The sequence below is a fragment of the Pogonomyrmex barbatus genome, unplaced genomic scaffold (assembly GCF_055798465.1).
Source record: "Pogonomyrmex barbatus isolate J1 unplaced genomic scaffold, ASM5579846v1 scaffold15, whole genome shotgun sequence".
In the NCBI taxonomy this organism is placed as follows: Eukaryota; Metazoa; Arthropoda; class Insecta; order Hymenoptera; family Formicidae; genus Pogonomyrmex; species Pogonomyrmex barbatus.
Window position 1 is genome coordinate 7664001 of NW_028297111.1, and position 15254 is coordinate 7679254.

At 31.1% G+C, this 15254-nt stretch overlaps 1 protein-coding gene across 1 annotated transcript; it reads right to left on the bottom strand.

Moving 5' to 3' along the window:
- Positions 1–740: 740 nt before the first annotated feature.
- Positions 741–14762, bottom strand: LOC105426419 (ATP-binding cassette subfamily C member 4). The gene is made up of 17 exons (XM_089073580.1): positions 14399–14762; positions 13064–13174; positions 12051–12216; positions 11523–11753; positions 10041–10172; positions 9281–9472; positions 8599–8907; positions 7933–8460; positions 7067–7372; positions 6469–6666; positions 5642–6137; positions 4707–4937; positions 4071–4310; positions 3454–3716; positions 2926–3365; positions 2434–2563; positions 741–1953 (listed from the first exon to the last, which is right to left on the bottom strand). Exons 1-17 carry the CDS (start codon positions 14470–14472, stop codon positions 1741–1743), a joined length of 4260 nt encoding a protein of 1419 aa, XP_088929706.1. The 5' UTR covers positions 14473–14762; the 3' UTR covers positions 741–1740.
- Positions 14763–15254: the final 492 nt, after the last annotated feature.

Here is a 15254-nt window from a genome sequence, read left to right on the forward strand (position 1 = left end):
CACACACGCCATATGCTTTTTCACAGATGAAACATGAAGACGAGAGCCGCATTTGACAAGTTGTTTGTATTCGCGTAAGCAACATCGTTCAGTTTTTCTTCTGGATGGCTCCCGACTATTCGTCTGGCTATATAATCGTCCTTACGATTCCCGGTTTATTGTCTCGAAGACTACTTGATATCTTGGGATCTTGGGCAAGCGAGGGGCCTCGTTCATTTCTTTCTGCGAAGAAAGATATATGTGCGGATTTAATTTTTAATTTTCTTATATATCAATAACGTCTCACTTCTATCTGTTAATTTTATGAGTGAAATAATGTGATTTTAAAAAGTAAGTGCATCTACAAAATGTACTTAACATTTATTTGTGAAAATAAAGTTTATTTTGTTTATTTTGTACATATCGCCATATTATATATAATGAGGGGAGCGAGTTACAACTTTTTCAGATCCAGATCATATAATGAATTCGGCAAATATGAATTTTGACTCTGTTTCGATGTTATCAAGATTGCTTTGTATGAAAAGATTTGAATAGAAAAACAGTATATAAGCATTTTGTTTGTATTAAATAATATTAAATATTTAATTGATTGAGATATTTATAATATATTTTATCATTAATCATCGGAATAATTTTCTCTAAATTTTGGTTAGCTTACTCGACGATTAATTTGTGTTTACTTGGGATCCTGCCAGTAAACATATAATATTTTATAAATATAATTTAAATAAAAATAATAATTATAAATATTAGTTTATTTTTCAATTATTTAAAATTACATTTACATTAATTTATTAAAGTATTACGAAATATATTACCAAAAAAATATATTTACAATATTTCTTCAATATTATATCCAACAGAGATCTCCAAGGGAGTTTTCTGTTCTAAAAATTCAGAAGACATCTTATAAGATAAGAGGATGTTCTAAGAACGTTCCTAAGATGTCTCTCGTAAGTGTACAAAGTGTGCTGTATAAGCACGTGATTGAATTATAATATTGATATAATATTTTGCACACAACAGCTTCTATTAAATCTTATAATATGATTACAGTATATCTGTAATAATTTTGCAATTTGTAATATTAAAATCTCTCTATCTTATAGCCATATTTGCTGTATGATAAGTTATAATAATACATAAAATTTATACATAAAAGAATTAAATTTTTGCTGTATTTATAGCTAACTTATTATAGAGATATTAATATTTAATTTATGCAAGGATGAGGAGAAGAAAACTGAATAGAAAAACTAATTACTAGCATTCCAAATAAACACAAATATAAATACTTATAATATCTTATATCTTATAATTATTATATTATATTATGTTATGTAATAATTATAAGAAATACTGTTTTATTTTAACACACTCTGACAAAAATATCGAAAAAAATAGTGTCTAATCTTATTTTGTCTTTACAATAAAGACTAATTTATTTACGTTACAATTAGTAACGTAAATAAATAAAAACTAAAAATCGAAATTGATATGTAATATACTATATATTATTTAAAGATAAAAATATATCTTTTATCTTTGATTTATATTATTTAATATCTTTCTCCTATCTTTCTTTCATTCTTCGTTTCTTCTTTTCTTTACAAATTTGATCGCAAATTGACATTAAAGAATATATGTACATAAAATTGTATATAATTATTTATATAATTTTAATATTTATATCTTTAAATTATGTATATAGATTTATTTTTCTCTACAAAAAAGAATCTACAGAGCAGATTGTTCTGTGATCGTGACGTCGCTCTCGCCCTCGGTATTTTGTGTTGATAGGGCCAATTCACGATGATCATTATTCTTTTCGCATGCTTTTTTCGCCTGTTCCAAAAGACTTTGCGCCATCTGATTGCCCGTCTTCTCCACCATTTGAGAAAAGTAGCCGCTTGGTTTATTATGCAACAACTCGTACGGACAGCCGAATTCCTGTGACATTTCGTGAAAATTTTGATTTTCCAAATGTAAATGATTTTTCTCTGAAAAAGTTTCTAATCTTTATACTTGTAACATTGATATTTCTTGAAAAAAATAAATATTCTCCTATGATATTTATTCGATTTCAAAGAAATTACATTATAAATTATAAAAAAAAGTTCTTTTTAATCTCAAAATTTTCCTAGATATGTTTCGTGTTACAATTCTTTATTTAACTTTATTTTAACCTTCTTAAAACCCTAAATGTAAAAATTCAAAAAGCAATAAACAATATTGACTGATCTTTTATTATTTTCATTAAACATGCAAGCTTTCTCTTTTTCTAAGAAATAAAATTTTGCTGATAACTGACCAAAATTATTATAATCAAATTTTCATTATAATTATTAACAAAGAATTGTTCTTCTTAGGTGTGTTTCATAAAATATTTTTCTTAACATATTCGTAATTCATTGAAATAAAAAAACTTACCACTATAGTACCATTTTCCATCACAATGATTCGATCACTGTCTATAATGGTATTTAAACGATGTGCTATTGTAATGACAGTGCATTCCTTAAATATGCTTCTTATTGTGTCTTGAATTAAGGCATCGGTGCTAGAAATAGAAATAAAAATTTAAAAATTCACAAATTCACAAATATTAACATTAAAAATCCAAATATTTCTGGCAGCTTCAGCAAATACCGAATATAGATATTTGCTCGAAATCCAATTCAGTGTAATCCAAAACAATGTTCTCTAAAATTTCAAATTTCATTTATTATGTAAAATAAATATTCATACTGAAAATGCACAAATGTAGAAAATCTTAATCGTTGTGATAATGATAATTTATTCATATCCGTCTGCAATTGATCGACCGAATAAAAAAACGTATATATCTTCATCAGGTAGCATTTTAAAGACTTAGACACTTTTGCCGAAGAAATAATTCTAATGAAATATCACAAGACTCACTGCGAATCAATATTGGCTGTAGCCTCGTCGAGAACGAGCAAGCGATTGTTCCTCAGGATGGCTCTAGCCAGACATATAAGTTGTCTTTGGCCGACGCTGAAATTGTAGCCACCGTAGGAGACGTCTTGGTCCAACGCAAGATCGTTCAGCTCGACCTGTCGCAACACCTCCCACAGTCTCATGTCATCGTACTGATTGAACGGGTCCAGATTGTAGCGCAGACTCTCAGAGAAGAGTACTGGTTCCTGTGGTATGATGGAGATCTTGCAGCGCAGATCGCTCAGGCCCACTGTGCTCGTGTCCCAATCGTCAATCTTAATCTCGCCTTCCAGACCTTCGTTGAACAGCCGGAAAAGAGCCGAGATCAAGGAGGACTTGCCAGCACCAGTCCGACCCACCACGCCGATTTTCCAGCCTGGCTCGACGGACAGGTTCAAATTCTGCAAAAAGTGAACACGAAGATGTAATAAGGGTAAAAAAAAATTTTCAAATTAAAGAAACATTTGTCAAAATCCGATCTTGTCTTACCTTTAAAACCGGTGGATCATCCTTATTGTATCTCATGTTGACATTCTTTAAAACCAATTGTCCTTGAGACGGCCATGCGGGTGGCGGTGGTTTCTTCGAAGTGATAGGCTCTTCTTTAGGAAGATTCGTATACTGAAGAATTCTTTCCACGGACGTCATCAACGATAATGTCTCAGTAGATTGTTTTAGGCCGTATTGCAGGCAACCGATCAATATCATCGATTGCGATATTGCCAGACCAGCTTTGCTGCCGGCCGTGCTGTCTGAAGGATCAATGAAAAGATTTACAACAACTCGTGATTACGTGAAAAAGCAATTTTGCTGAAACATTTACGAATTTCAGTCAAATACAGATTTGAACATAATTTTGTTGCCAAATCCAAATATTTATACTGGACGTTTAAATTTTCGCAATATTACCATTATACTTTAGCGTTCTACGTAACAACTTTGATGGCTTAATAACGACTCACTTTCAAATCTATATCCAAATCAAATTTAATGTAAATACTTCAACAAAACCATTCTTCCTGTGTAATCTTTGTTATTCCAAATATTAATTTCATGCAGAAATAAGAATAGATAAACAGAGACCTCAAGATCGAAAAAAGATTTACCATCCTCATTCGTTAGCACCAGGAGGAAGCAAAGACAAGCGACGAATAGGCACATGATGAGGTCCATAAAAATACCGAAAGCCGTCCCACAAGTTAAGACGAGGAACCATGTACCAGTATGACGGTCTTGCAACATGTCAAATTTCCTTTGCATCATTTTCTCAATTCCAGCGCCGCTGCTCCTAACTGTCGGCAGACCGTTCAATGTGGCATTCACGTGCGAGAATAATGGGCTTTTCGCTGAAAAGGCACAGTTAAACGCAAATTCAAAAATTTTTTTAATTGGCAGATCCTAAATTCCTAGAGAAAAATAAGAACTTGAAATTAGTAGATGAAGATCAAGATTACCTCTTTGTAAATTAATACGGAAAAGTCCGAAGGCCAAATTAAATATATAAATAAAAAAAAATATATATATATATATTTATATTTATATTTATATATTTATATATAATATTTTTACATAAATAAAATTCTCGACTTCTCTATATTGCTCTGAAAGTTCAAATTTTAACGAAACAATTGATGTTAAAAATCAAACAATCTAAGAAATCTAGGGATCAAGTATTTGACATTTTGCCGCGCGTATCCTTTTTTTTTTTTTTCTAATAATGAGTTATTTGTTTTAATACTTACTGACGCCTTCAAGACGTTTAACGTTTTGAGCAGTTTTCAAATAAAACTTTGTTGCAAAGAAAAATAAGATGATTAGTATTACTATCGGTATCAGCATCCATACATTAATTATCGCCTCCATAACCATTATACCGCACACTACGCAGCCCACTTGAATTGCTTCCAACATTATTTTAGGTAAAAATTCATCCATGGTGCCGATATCCTTTGAAAATCTGTTCAGAATTCTCCCTAAAGGACAATCACTAAATTTAAATAAGATTCAAAAAAAGAATCCAAAGAGTAAAATGCACAAATTGATATAGGCTGCTTGATGTGATTTAGAACTTCCTATTACGAATTAACCGCGTATAGTTAATAATTATTATATTATTTTACAGATAATAATAAAAATATTAAAAATTTTTAAAGCCTCGAACTCCCGTAAAAAGTAATTGTAATTTTTTAAAGATGGCGCCATACTTGTTTGGTAATCATTAAAACCGTCAAAACTGAGAAATATGTCATTAACATTTTTAAAATGTATATTTTTTTCGGAAAAATATTTGACATATCATAAATATTAAACAATAAATGAATAGATATTAAATTAAATGACATGAAACATTGTCATGGATTTACTGATTCTAACTTTTTTATTAATATTTGTTATTATTTATTAAATAAAATGCAAAACTAAATTTAAGTTTATTTATTTATCTAAATATAAAATGAAGTATACCTCGTATACCAAATATATTTATCATCTTATAAATTATAAATTAAGTCACTACGTCACTTATTTCTTTACGGGATGCCTTAGTAAAGTAATTACAGATAAGACAAAAACATATCTACATGTAATTTCTCTCATTTCAAACTTAAAATTATTTTCCAATCCAATTTTCTGTGATCTTCTTTGCCGAAATTCGGAATTCTCACGATCGTCTACTCACCGGAGGGATTGTTATGGAAGAAGGACATCCGTGTCTGCAGAAGATTGAAGAACATAATATTATGAAGATTACGGCTCGAATTCATGCAGATCTTCATATACAGAAAACTGCGCAGCAGGGTGGTGATGGTGCAGGCAACGATGCAAAATGTGTAGACGTATATGGCATCTACGGTGCCGAGCAAGCCATCCTGTTCCAGGGTGAAGATTGAACCAAGGAAGCTATCATTGCGGATGCTCTCGTACTCCTTCTCAACTTGTTGCGTACCCTTGTTACGTCTGACGTTTTCCAAGCTGGTCCAATATGAGAGCCAGTAGTCGTTCCCAGTGGTGGCTACCTGACTGATGACGAATAACAACAGCAGCATGAACAGGACGAGGTAATTGCCGCCGTGATACAAATATTCCTTGTACACTTTGCCAGACAAACGGCCACGCGCCATCATTTCGCCCTCCGGTTGGTTTTCCTCGTAATCCGAATCGTCGATGTCCGAGTACTACACAGTGACGAAACAAACGACAGACCTAAAATTATCTAATTAGTTTTTTTTGCAACGAAGTTTGGCTTAATAAAAATTTCGTCGCTTTGTTAAAAATATATATATTTTTTTTTAACGTTAGAAAATCAATAAGAGCTCTGAAAGCCATTGGCTTCATTTGGTGAACTATTTTTTTTTTGTTTGTTTTAGATTTATTAGTTGCATACAGAGCTGCGCTATCCTTAATGCAATTAATATTTTATTTTTGTTAAACGAAGAATGGTGCGCAAAAAAATATATTGATTTCTAGAAGTTTTTTTCGATTAAACGATAAGAATCAACGTCTTACAACAACGGAACTCGCGACAGATAATCCTGAAGCACGTCTCATTATCGAAGTTCTCTTTACAGACATTTCCGAAGCTCTTCTTGCTTCGTCTTCCTTCTTCTGTGCTTCGTGACTCGTTGCTAAACTGTCCATCATTTGGGTGAAATCTTTATTTGACCTCACTAATTCATTGTAGCTTCCTTGCATCTTCATGAAACCCTTAAAAAAAAACATTTAACTCTTGATGAGCAAAAGTTGTCTTTAATTTAATTTAATTAATAATAATTTAATTAATCATAATTAAACAATTTTTTTATTAAAAGAGTTTCGTTCATAGTAGCGTTAACTTGGATGGACGATTTCTATCTATTTTGACACATCACTACAACATGTTTCTGCAACATTAAGAATATGAAGAAATTTAAAGACAAAATTAGACTATTATTATTGATTGGAAAGAAAATTGGAAAAGAATGAGATTTTAAAATCAAATCCAAAGAATAGAATGAAAATAATTTAAAGTTAAAAATTGAAAATGCATAATAAGAATTTTTTTTTTTTTTATAAAAGTTTTTCTAAAAGTACCGATCAGAGAGATATTTTACTGAGGGATACTCACTCGATCCAGTACGACGATGTGATCCGCCCGTTTAAGAAATTGCAACTGATGGGTGACGAGTACCCTTGTCTTACCGTGAAGATACTCGGTTATGCACTTCCAATAAAGGTGCCTGGCGACGCGAGTGTCCACCGCGCTCAAGGGATCGTCGAGCAGATAGAGATCTGCCTGTCTATAAACCGCTCTCGCAAGATTGATTCGCGCCCTTTGGCCTCCGGACAGGGACACACCTCTGTCGCCGACTAACGTCATATCTCCCTGCGGAAACTGCCGGAAATCCTTCGTCAGGGCACACGCGTTTGCCACCTGAAAACGGCGTTTGCCAATTGAAGAGTGAACGCAGGAAATGAGTAACATATCACAATAAACATTATACGTTCTTTATGTTCCCTTTTCTATATATAAAATTCTATAAGATAAAGAAAAATTTTATTCTCTCCTTTATATAATTTTTTTTATTAAAAGAAGATTTGTTGAATCTGAATATTAATATTAAAAGTCAGTCGAATATATGATTTTTTTATGTGTATATATATATATATATATATATATATATATATATATATATAGAATATCATAAATTTCTTTAAAATGTTTAACACTAATTCTAATTAAAGATTTGCCAAATTATATAATTATATAATATCGTTGAGAAAGATCATATCTTCTCTAATTAATTGCATTAATGGCAATTGAATGATAACGCAAATTATCACATATGTGATAATCAAAGATAATCGCTAAATTGAAGAGCTAAAAGAAGTCGAGAACCGCGAAGTTGTAGGAAGAAGTTATTGATATTAATATGCGATAAGTAAAAGAGAAATAATGGATCTGCAGCGACTACTTGGAACTTTGACAATTACCTGGGCGTATCTGACTTTGTCATAGGGCTGGCCGAACAATATATTGTCTCTTACGGTACCACCGAAGAGCCAGGGTTCTTGACTGGCGTAGGAGATCCGTAGATTCGGGTTATTCGTGAAGTAGCCATTGTTCAGGGTGCCTCGAAGGCTGTTCTTCAAAGAGTCCTGAGTGAGGATCACCGTTCCCGCACCGGGGTCCAGCTCCTTCAGCAGCAAATAGAGCAAAGACGATTTGCCAGAACCCACGGGACCGACCAGGGCACACAGCGTACCCGGTTGGATAGTCAGGCTGATGTTGCACAACGTCGGCGGCAGCTGGCCGTTGATCCAATTGGCAGAAACGCGCTGAATCTTCACGCAAACCGGAAGATCGGGCGACGCCTGTGCGATCTCGGCACTTCCATCTTTCGAAATGTACCTGTCCGCTGGACTCTCCGCGTCCTCAGCCGTCCCGTTTGTTCTCCGAGATTCGGATTGCGACGTCTTCTCCGTCTCTTGTATGTTCACCTCGTTCATCAACAACAGATCCTGCAACAAGTTTAATACACACAAATCTCAATTATTGCGCCAGTACCCGTCGATCAAAATACTGGAGAATAGAAAAAAAAAACAATGAGTTTAAGAGAATTCGGTGCGAAATTTGACACGTAATTAACGTACACGTACCTCCAATCGGTTCATGGAAACCATTGACTCGCCCAGCTGTATCAGCGCTTGTGGAAAGTACAACGCGGTAGTCAGCTGGAGAATGTTGAAATAAGTCGCCATTACATACGTCACGTCGGCGGTCAGATTATTTCCCGTCAGGACGAACATTATTAGCGTGAAGTAAAGGATAATTCGCTCAGTGAACACTATGATAGCCAGATATGTGGCGCGCACATACGACGAGAAGGTTATTATTTTAATTTCTAATGCTCGGGTCATGCACACGATCTTACTGAACGGCTTTTCCCAAGCGTACATTTTCACCACCTGAAAGCAAGAAAGAGATTTTTCGAAAAAAATTTGTTTTTTGCAATGATCGCTCTCTTGTAAAATTTCACGCCAGGTTTCTTCGGCGAAAGTGAAAAGTAGAGCGTAAGCGTGTTGAATGTAACGTAAAACAAGTCATCATTTAGAAGCTTCCTTTAATGCTCCCTTTGCATTCCAATTTGTTACCAATCTATTCCCCTTAGAAACGTTTGCTTAAAGCTTTCTGTCACCGTTCCCTTACATTTACAGTTTAGGCTCCAATTTTTATTTTCGCCAGAGGTTCTTCATCCTTCCTTCGTTCATCATCATTGGCTGTCATCAATCATCAATTGTTGTTAAGAACAAAATAATGGATTAAATATCCTGGAAATACCTGTATCCCAGCTACGAGCTCGCTCATCAGTTGCACTCTTCGATCAGTCAGTGGGGCAATCATGGCTCTAATACTACGGCTCAGAAGACTAACGCTTCCCTGTACGATTAAGCTGATAATTAACAGCGATCCAACGCCAACAAAAAGCGAAATACCGACCTTATCCCACATTACATATCCTATTATCACGATCTGCAAAATAAGGAAAATTCAAATTAACGTCAAATCGCACATTGTTTTTTTCTAAACCAATGTAAAAAGGAAAAGAGGAGTCAATCTCTCTACAATTTAAATTGAAATTGCCAATGAAAGTATAAAATATATGTGTATACAAATAAATACAATATATATTTTCTATAAGTTAAAAAAACTATCATAATAATAATAATCGATATACCTATTAATAGTTTATAAAAAAAACGTTATTTTATTTTAGTTAAAGAAATAGGTAATAATTATAGGATTATAAATGCAAAAGATATTTCGGATATTTTTGAATGAATAAGAAAATTAAAAAATTAAATTGATTTTTTTAAAAGAAGAAAAGAGCTAAAAACATGATATAGATATAAAATAATATTATTAAAAAAATAATAATTTAAGTAGTCATGTAAGTCATGTTTTTCTGAAAATTTCCAAATTTTTCAAAAATTTTAATTTCTCCACAGATTTTAGAACGCTAAGTTGAAAAAAATATGCTATTAATGTTTAGTTCGAAATATTCTATGTACGATATACTTTTCTCGAAATAAAGAATTACCTGAAATGGCATAATCCACACATAATTCAAAAACATTGTCAACTGATCGAAACGAGTAACATCGTTGCTAAGAAGATTCATAATTTGCCCAGTACCAGTTTGAGTCATGGATGCTTTATTTATCCGTAATAACTGTAATATTAAAAAAAAAAATGTTTGCAATAAAATTTTTTTATCTTAAAAATCTATCTTTTTTTTTTTCAAATGCCATTATGTCAAATTTTCAAATAACATTATTCGCGATATTTGCGTCATAACAAGCGAGTCAAATAAGTTTAAAAAGTTTGACCTTCTGAACTCCAAAAGCCAACTTGTGTCAAATAATATTGTAAAATAATATAATCCAAAAGTAGTAAAAAAATTTTTTAAATTATTCTAGTTTAAAATTAAATTAGTAGAAATTGTAAAAATAATTTTAAATATTAGACACGCTTTAAGAGCAAGCGGGATATTTTTCTACTTTTTCTTGCGAATGAAAATTGCTATTTTCCATTTGGTTGCGTTTTTTTTTTCATTTGCATAGCAATTTATTTACTATTTCGAAAGATAACGCTACGCTCAGAAGACATGTGTCATTCTGTGATGCATATTCGCGGGGTACCAGCAAACGTGTTATCAGTCAAAAGTCGAAGGACGCGCTTAATGAAGACGATATCTGACCACCACGAATAGCCAGGCACTTATTTACTATTTCTTTAAATTATAATATATAACTGCAGCTATACTCGGCTAACTTCTTCCTTCGCATATGCACATTATAAAAAAATATTACAAAGTTGTTACAAAATTTTAAAAGGATAGATTTCATAGCTTGCAATAAATCTTCAAAGGTGGAGGCTAAAAGAAAAAAATTACTAATAAATGATTAGCAAAAAATTTTAACTCGTATAATTATATACGCAGAAAAGACCTGACGTCATTGGGTGCAATACAAATCTTAATTATGGCAACTTGTAGATTCAAAATTAATTAAATATCAATTAAATGTAAGAAGAAAACATATATTAAATATATATTATGGACTTTGCTCTGAATATTTTGAGCGATTATATAAATGAAGAAAAATTGATAACGTGTGTCGGTGTGTTACTGACACGTTCATTTTACATTTTTAACGCATTAGACTGAAACATTTTTCCGAGCAAGAAGCTCGGAAATGGTCGACAACGAGCGTATGCAAATAACCGCGAGATAACAAACTCAATGTGACCAATCACTTCTTCGAGCAACGAGGAAAACGCGTTTAAAATTAATTTTCTTTGACATTGAAATAAATCTACTTTCCAAATAATCCAAAGATTGGTTTATATTTGAACGAGTGATTCCGAGCAAGTTGACAAACCTTTCGCGCTGAGCCGTAACGTTGCGTAAAGGTACAAACAAAAGTGTCCTCTTTTCATCTAGAGAGAAGAGAGCTTTTCTCTTAAAAAAAAGGATCGGATTGCATCATTCAAAATTCGCAAATTAATTCAACAACGTTACCTTTCGGTAGAGGAGAGAACTGCAACTGATGCGTACTCTCATGCCGATCTGCTGCGAGAGCATTAGCGCATGGTGCATTATCATAACGGAGATGATGTTGCAAATGATCAGGAAGGCGACGTAGACCAGTGCCTCATCCCTCTCTATCTTATAGTCCGTGTTCGAATTATTATCAAAGTAGTCGATGATCCAACCCTGAAGGACCGGCACTATTACGCGCACCGCGCAACACTAAAAGCAGGAAGCCCGTTAAAATTCAATTCAACCCCCCAACGGCCGTCGTTAAACAGTCGAATTTGTTTAAGAAGAAAAAGAGAGCCCGCAATTATTAACGCAAATTTTTTTTCTTCTTTCTCCTTAACTTAAATCTAATGGAAAAGAATAGGATCACGATTTTTTTTCCGTCATTCTGTCATAAAATACTTTCAGATATACTCGGTGGCATCAATCGCCTGATACAAACATACGACATTGATTGAAGTAGAAGTATATCGGGTAGGATTTTTTATTAAAAAAATATCGATATACTTGGATAAATGAGTAAATCCCTATTATGAAATATGGCAGCCAGAAAGCGTAGAATATCGCTTTATATAATCGTGGGCGGGCGTTCTTTTTCAACGGTACTTTTTGCCCATCTTTGCCCACAGTATATTCCAGATTCTTCAGCTTCTCGAGTTCGCGTTTCCAGTATCTGGACAAAAAAAAATGCGTTAAGGCGTTTGTGTTCTTATATAAAGTTACTTTAAAAAAAGAATGAAAGACGAATATTGACGAATCCATTAATCAGAAAATATTTTTGCAATCATATCGTGTTTAAGATTCGCGTTCTTTTTAGTAAAGAACAAATTTTATCAAACAAATCTTCAATTTCATGAGATTTCTCGCGATTCTTCTTATTTTATCTATGTAAATTTCAGGACTTTTATTTGGCAAATATAATATTTAATGTTATAATCTGACGTTTTAATATAATATATATATATATATATAATTTTTTACACAATTAATATATTTTATACTTTTATATAACATAATGTTTTACAAGGTTTCAATACGAAGATATTTAAAGATATTCAAAATAGATATTCAAAGACAGAATGATTATAACGCCACAGTCTACTTATCTCATATTGTGTATATTTAAAACAGGTGTCTAAATCATCTGTACATTAATCACTCAAACCAGCTGATTATATCGCAAATTTATTAATAAATTACTATTATTAATTTAATTTTACAAATATCAGATAATTTATTGTTAATTTTTATTAAATTTATTTTCTTTACATTTCTCTGTACTATCACTTTTAAGAACAATAAAAAAAAAGTAATAATTACACCAAAAAATAGAATAAATATTGGAATTATATTTTATATATACTGTAATTTGTTCAAATATATTATATACTTATATTTTTAAAATAATTATTAATATTTATTATTATTGTGTATATAACATACAGAATTTATAATTGCTATAAGATGCATTATATGTGTCTCTGTTTGTTAAAAAATGCAATTATGCATGTAATACTTACTTTTCCAGTTGATTAGTCAATTTCTCGGATTCATCTGCTTTTATAGGTTGATAAATATCAGATTCTTCCAGATCCCTTTTAGCGCCTTTCAGAAATAATTCTTTCATCCACCTATATGTTTATTGCATATGTTTATTGCAAAAAATGATATATTTCATTCGCTACAGCAATGACGTTTTTCTTTTCTTTTTACTAATGACAAATATATATATATATACATATATATGTGTGTGTATCTGTCATTACATGTATACGTCTGTCATTAGTAAAAAGAGAAGAAAAACGTCATTGCTGTAGCGAATGAAATATATCGCTCATTTATATATATATATAATATGAAAAACTTGTAAATGTATATGTTCAAATGTGTATTCCACATAAATATTTAATTTCAAATTATTGTACGCATATTAATGCAAGGCGTCTCAAAATAATCATCCTTTCTAGATCTCAACAAGAATATACAATTCCAGAAATTAAACAATTCTGATATACTTTGCGGACACCTTGTATATTCATTTTCCATTGTAAATTTATATTAATTTATATCCGATTAAAAAATCAAGGATGCTTGAGAAATATAAGAAAGAAATAAATTTCTTTTGATAAAACAATGATGATATAATTGAGTCAAATATGATATAACAATGTGCATAATATGTTTATATATAAAGTTAATTACAATAATTATAATTGCAACAATTGTTATCAAGAAGTAAAAAAAGATAAGGGCATGACTCAATATAAATTGCGCATTAATTTTTTAGCAAATGTTTAAAAAGATTTTTTTACTAAAATTTAAATTTACAAAATATTTTTTATTTTCTCACAACATAATATAAGAAATATATTATAAAATAAAAAATACATGATGAAAATATCTTTTATCTCAGAAAGAAGAAAGTACTATAAAAATTCTTTTTTTTCTGAAATAAGAAAATTTTACAGTCAAAAACAAGATTCTTTTTCTTTAAAGAAGTTACTTTTTCTTTTTAAAAAGAAATTCTCCTTAAAAAGGAGAAAATGATTTCGCTTATATATATATATATATATATATATATATATCTTCCTTTTTTTGTAGAAATAAAAATCTTTATAGTAAACAAGACGAAAATATTTTGTTTTTATCAATTTTTTCAATTTTCACTTTTTTCTCTTTTCAACTGATTTGTTTCTATCAATATAGATTAGCTTTAGCCTTAGTTTAAATTATTTTTTATCTTTTTTTTTTTAGAAATTAGAAAAAATTAAAAGGAATTAGAAAAAAATTAGAAGGAATATGAATTAAAATCATTAAACATATTTGTAGAAATGGACATAAAAGTTTTAACAAACCAGAAAAATAGGACGCTAAAGATATTTGCGGATTCCCTAGGGCTTTTCTTCATATCGCTTGTGTCCTTATCCATGTTGTCTGCACTATCGAAAATTCTACAGTCGACGACACTTCAAATTCAAGAAAAAAAAAAAGTTTAAACGATCAGATCATTCTTATTTTCACTTTTTCTATCTCTTTCTCGATCTTTCTCCTTCTGTTTCTTGCCGATTCGAGGCACTCTTTCCAATAGTCGATCCTTTACTGAAATCATCAGTAACTGTGTCGCTGCTTTTCATATCGACTTTAGGCATTACTGATAATAATGTACAAAAAAGCATTAACGATAACTGTCCCGTATGTTGTACAAACGCAAGTACGTAATACATGCTTCTTGTGTTTTTTTTTTTTTTTACATTGATTCTTATAATAAAATTGTATTTGTTACTAACGTAACGATAATTAAATTAATAATAATATTAACATCATAAATGAAATTAAAAAATTTGAATTTAGCAACTTTTTGATGAAAATTTAATTGAAAAGAATTTGTAAAGAGGTAAACATATCTTCTGTCAGTAGTTTGAGAAGAAAACTTTATTAGAATAAAATTATAAATTTCAATTGTTTCAATTTTATTTGTTACGTTATAACGTAAAACTAATATTACTACTGCTTTAAATTAATTAACTTTCAAATTATAATATTAGCAATGCATAGCATATAAATGATTTCTTTCGATAGTAACGTTGCTCACAAAAGAGGAATAATAATAGAGTTAATACACAAGAAAAAGGCTCAATTTTCATTTAACTTGTGAAACGATATTATAGACAGAAATTGAAAAATGTAAATAAAAAAAATGTAATAAAAAAG

Excerpts from the sequence above, each read along its gene's own strand:
- LOC105426419 (XM_089073580.1), bottom strand. The coding sequence starts at position 14,472 with ATGGATAAGGACACAAGCGATATGAAGAAAAGCCCTAGGGAATCCGCA. Across the intron at positions 11,754-12,050 it reads GGATTTACTCATTTATCCAA|TGTTGCGCGGTGCGCGTAAT; the intron begins GTATATCGATAT and ends TCCTGCTTTTAG. Across the intron at positions 8,461-8,598 it reads TTTCCATGAACCGATTGGAG|GATCTGTTGTTGATGAACGA; the intron begins GTACGTGTACGT and ends AACTTGTTGCAG.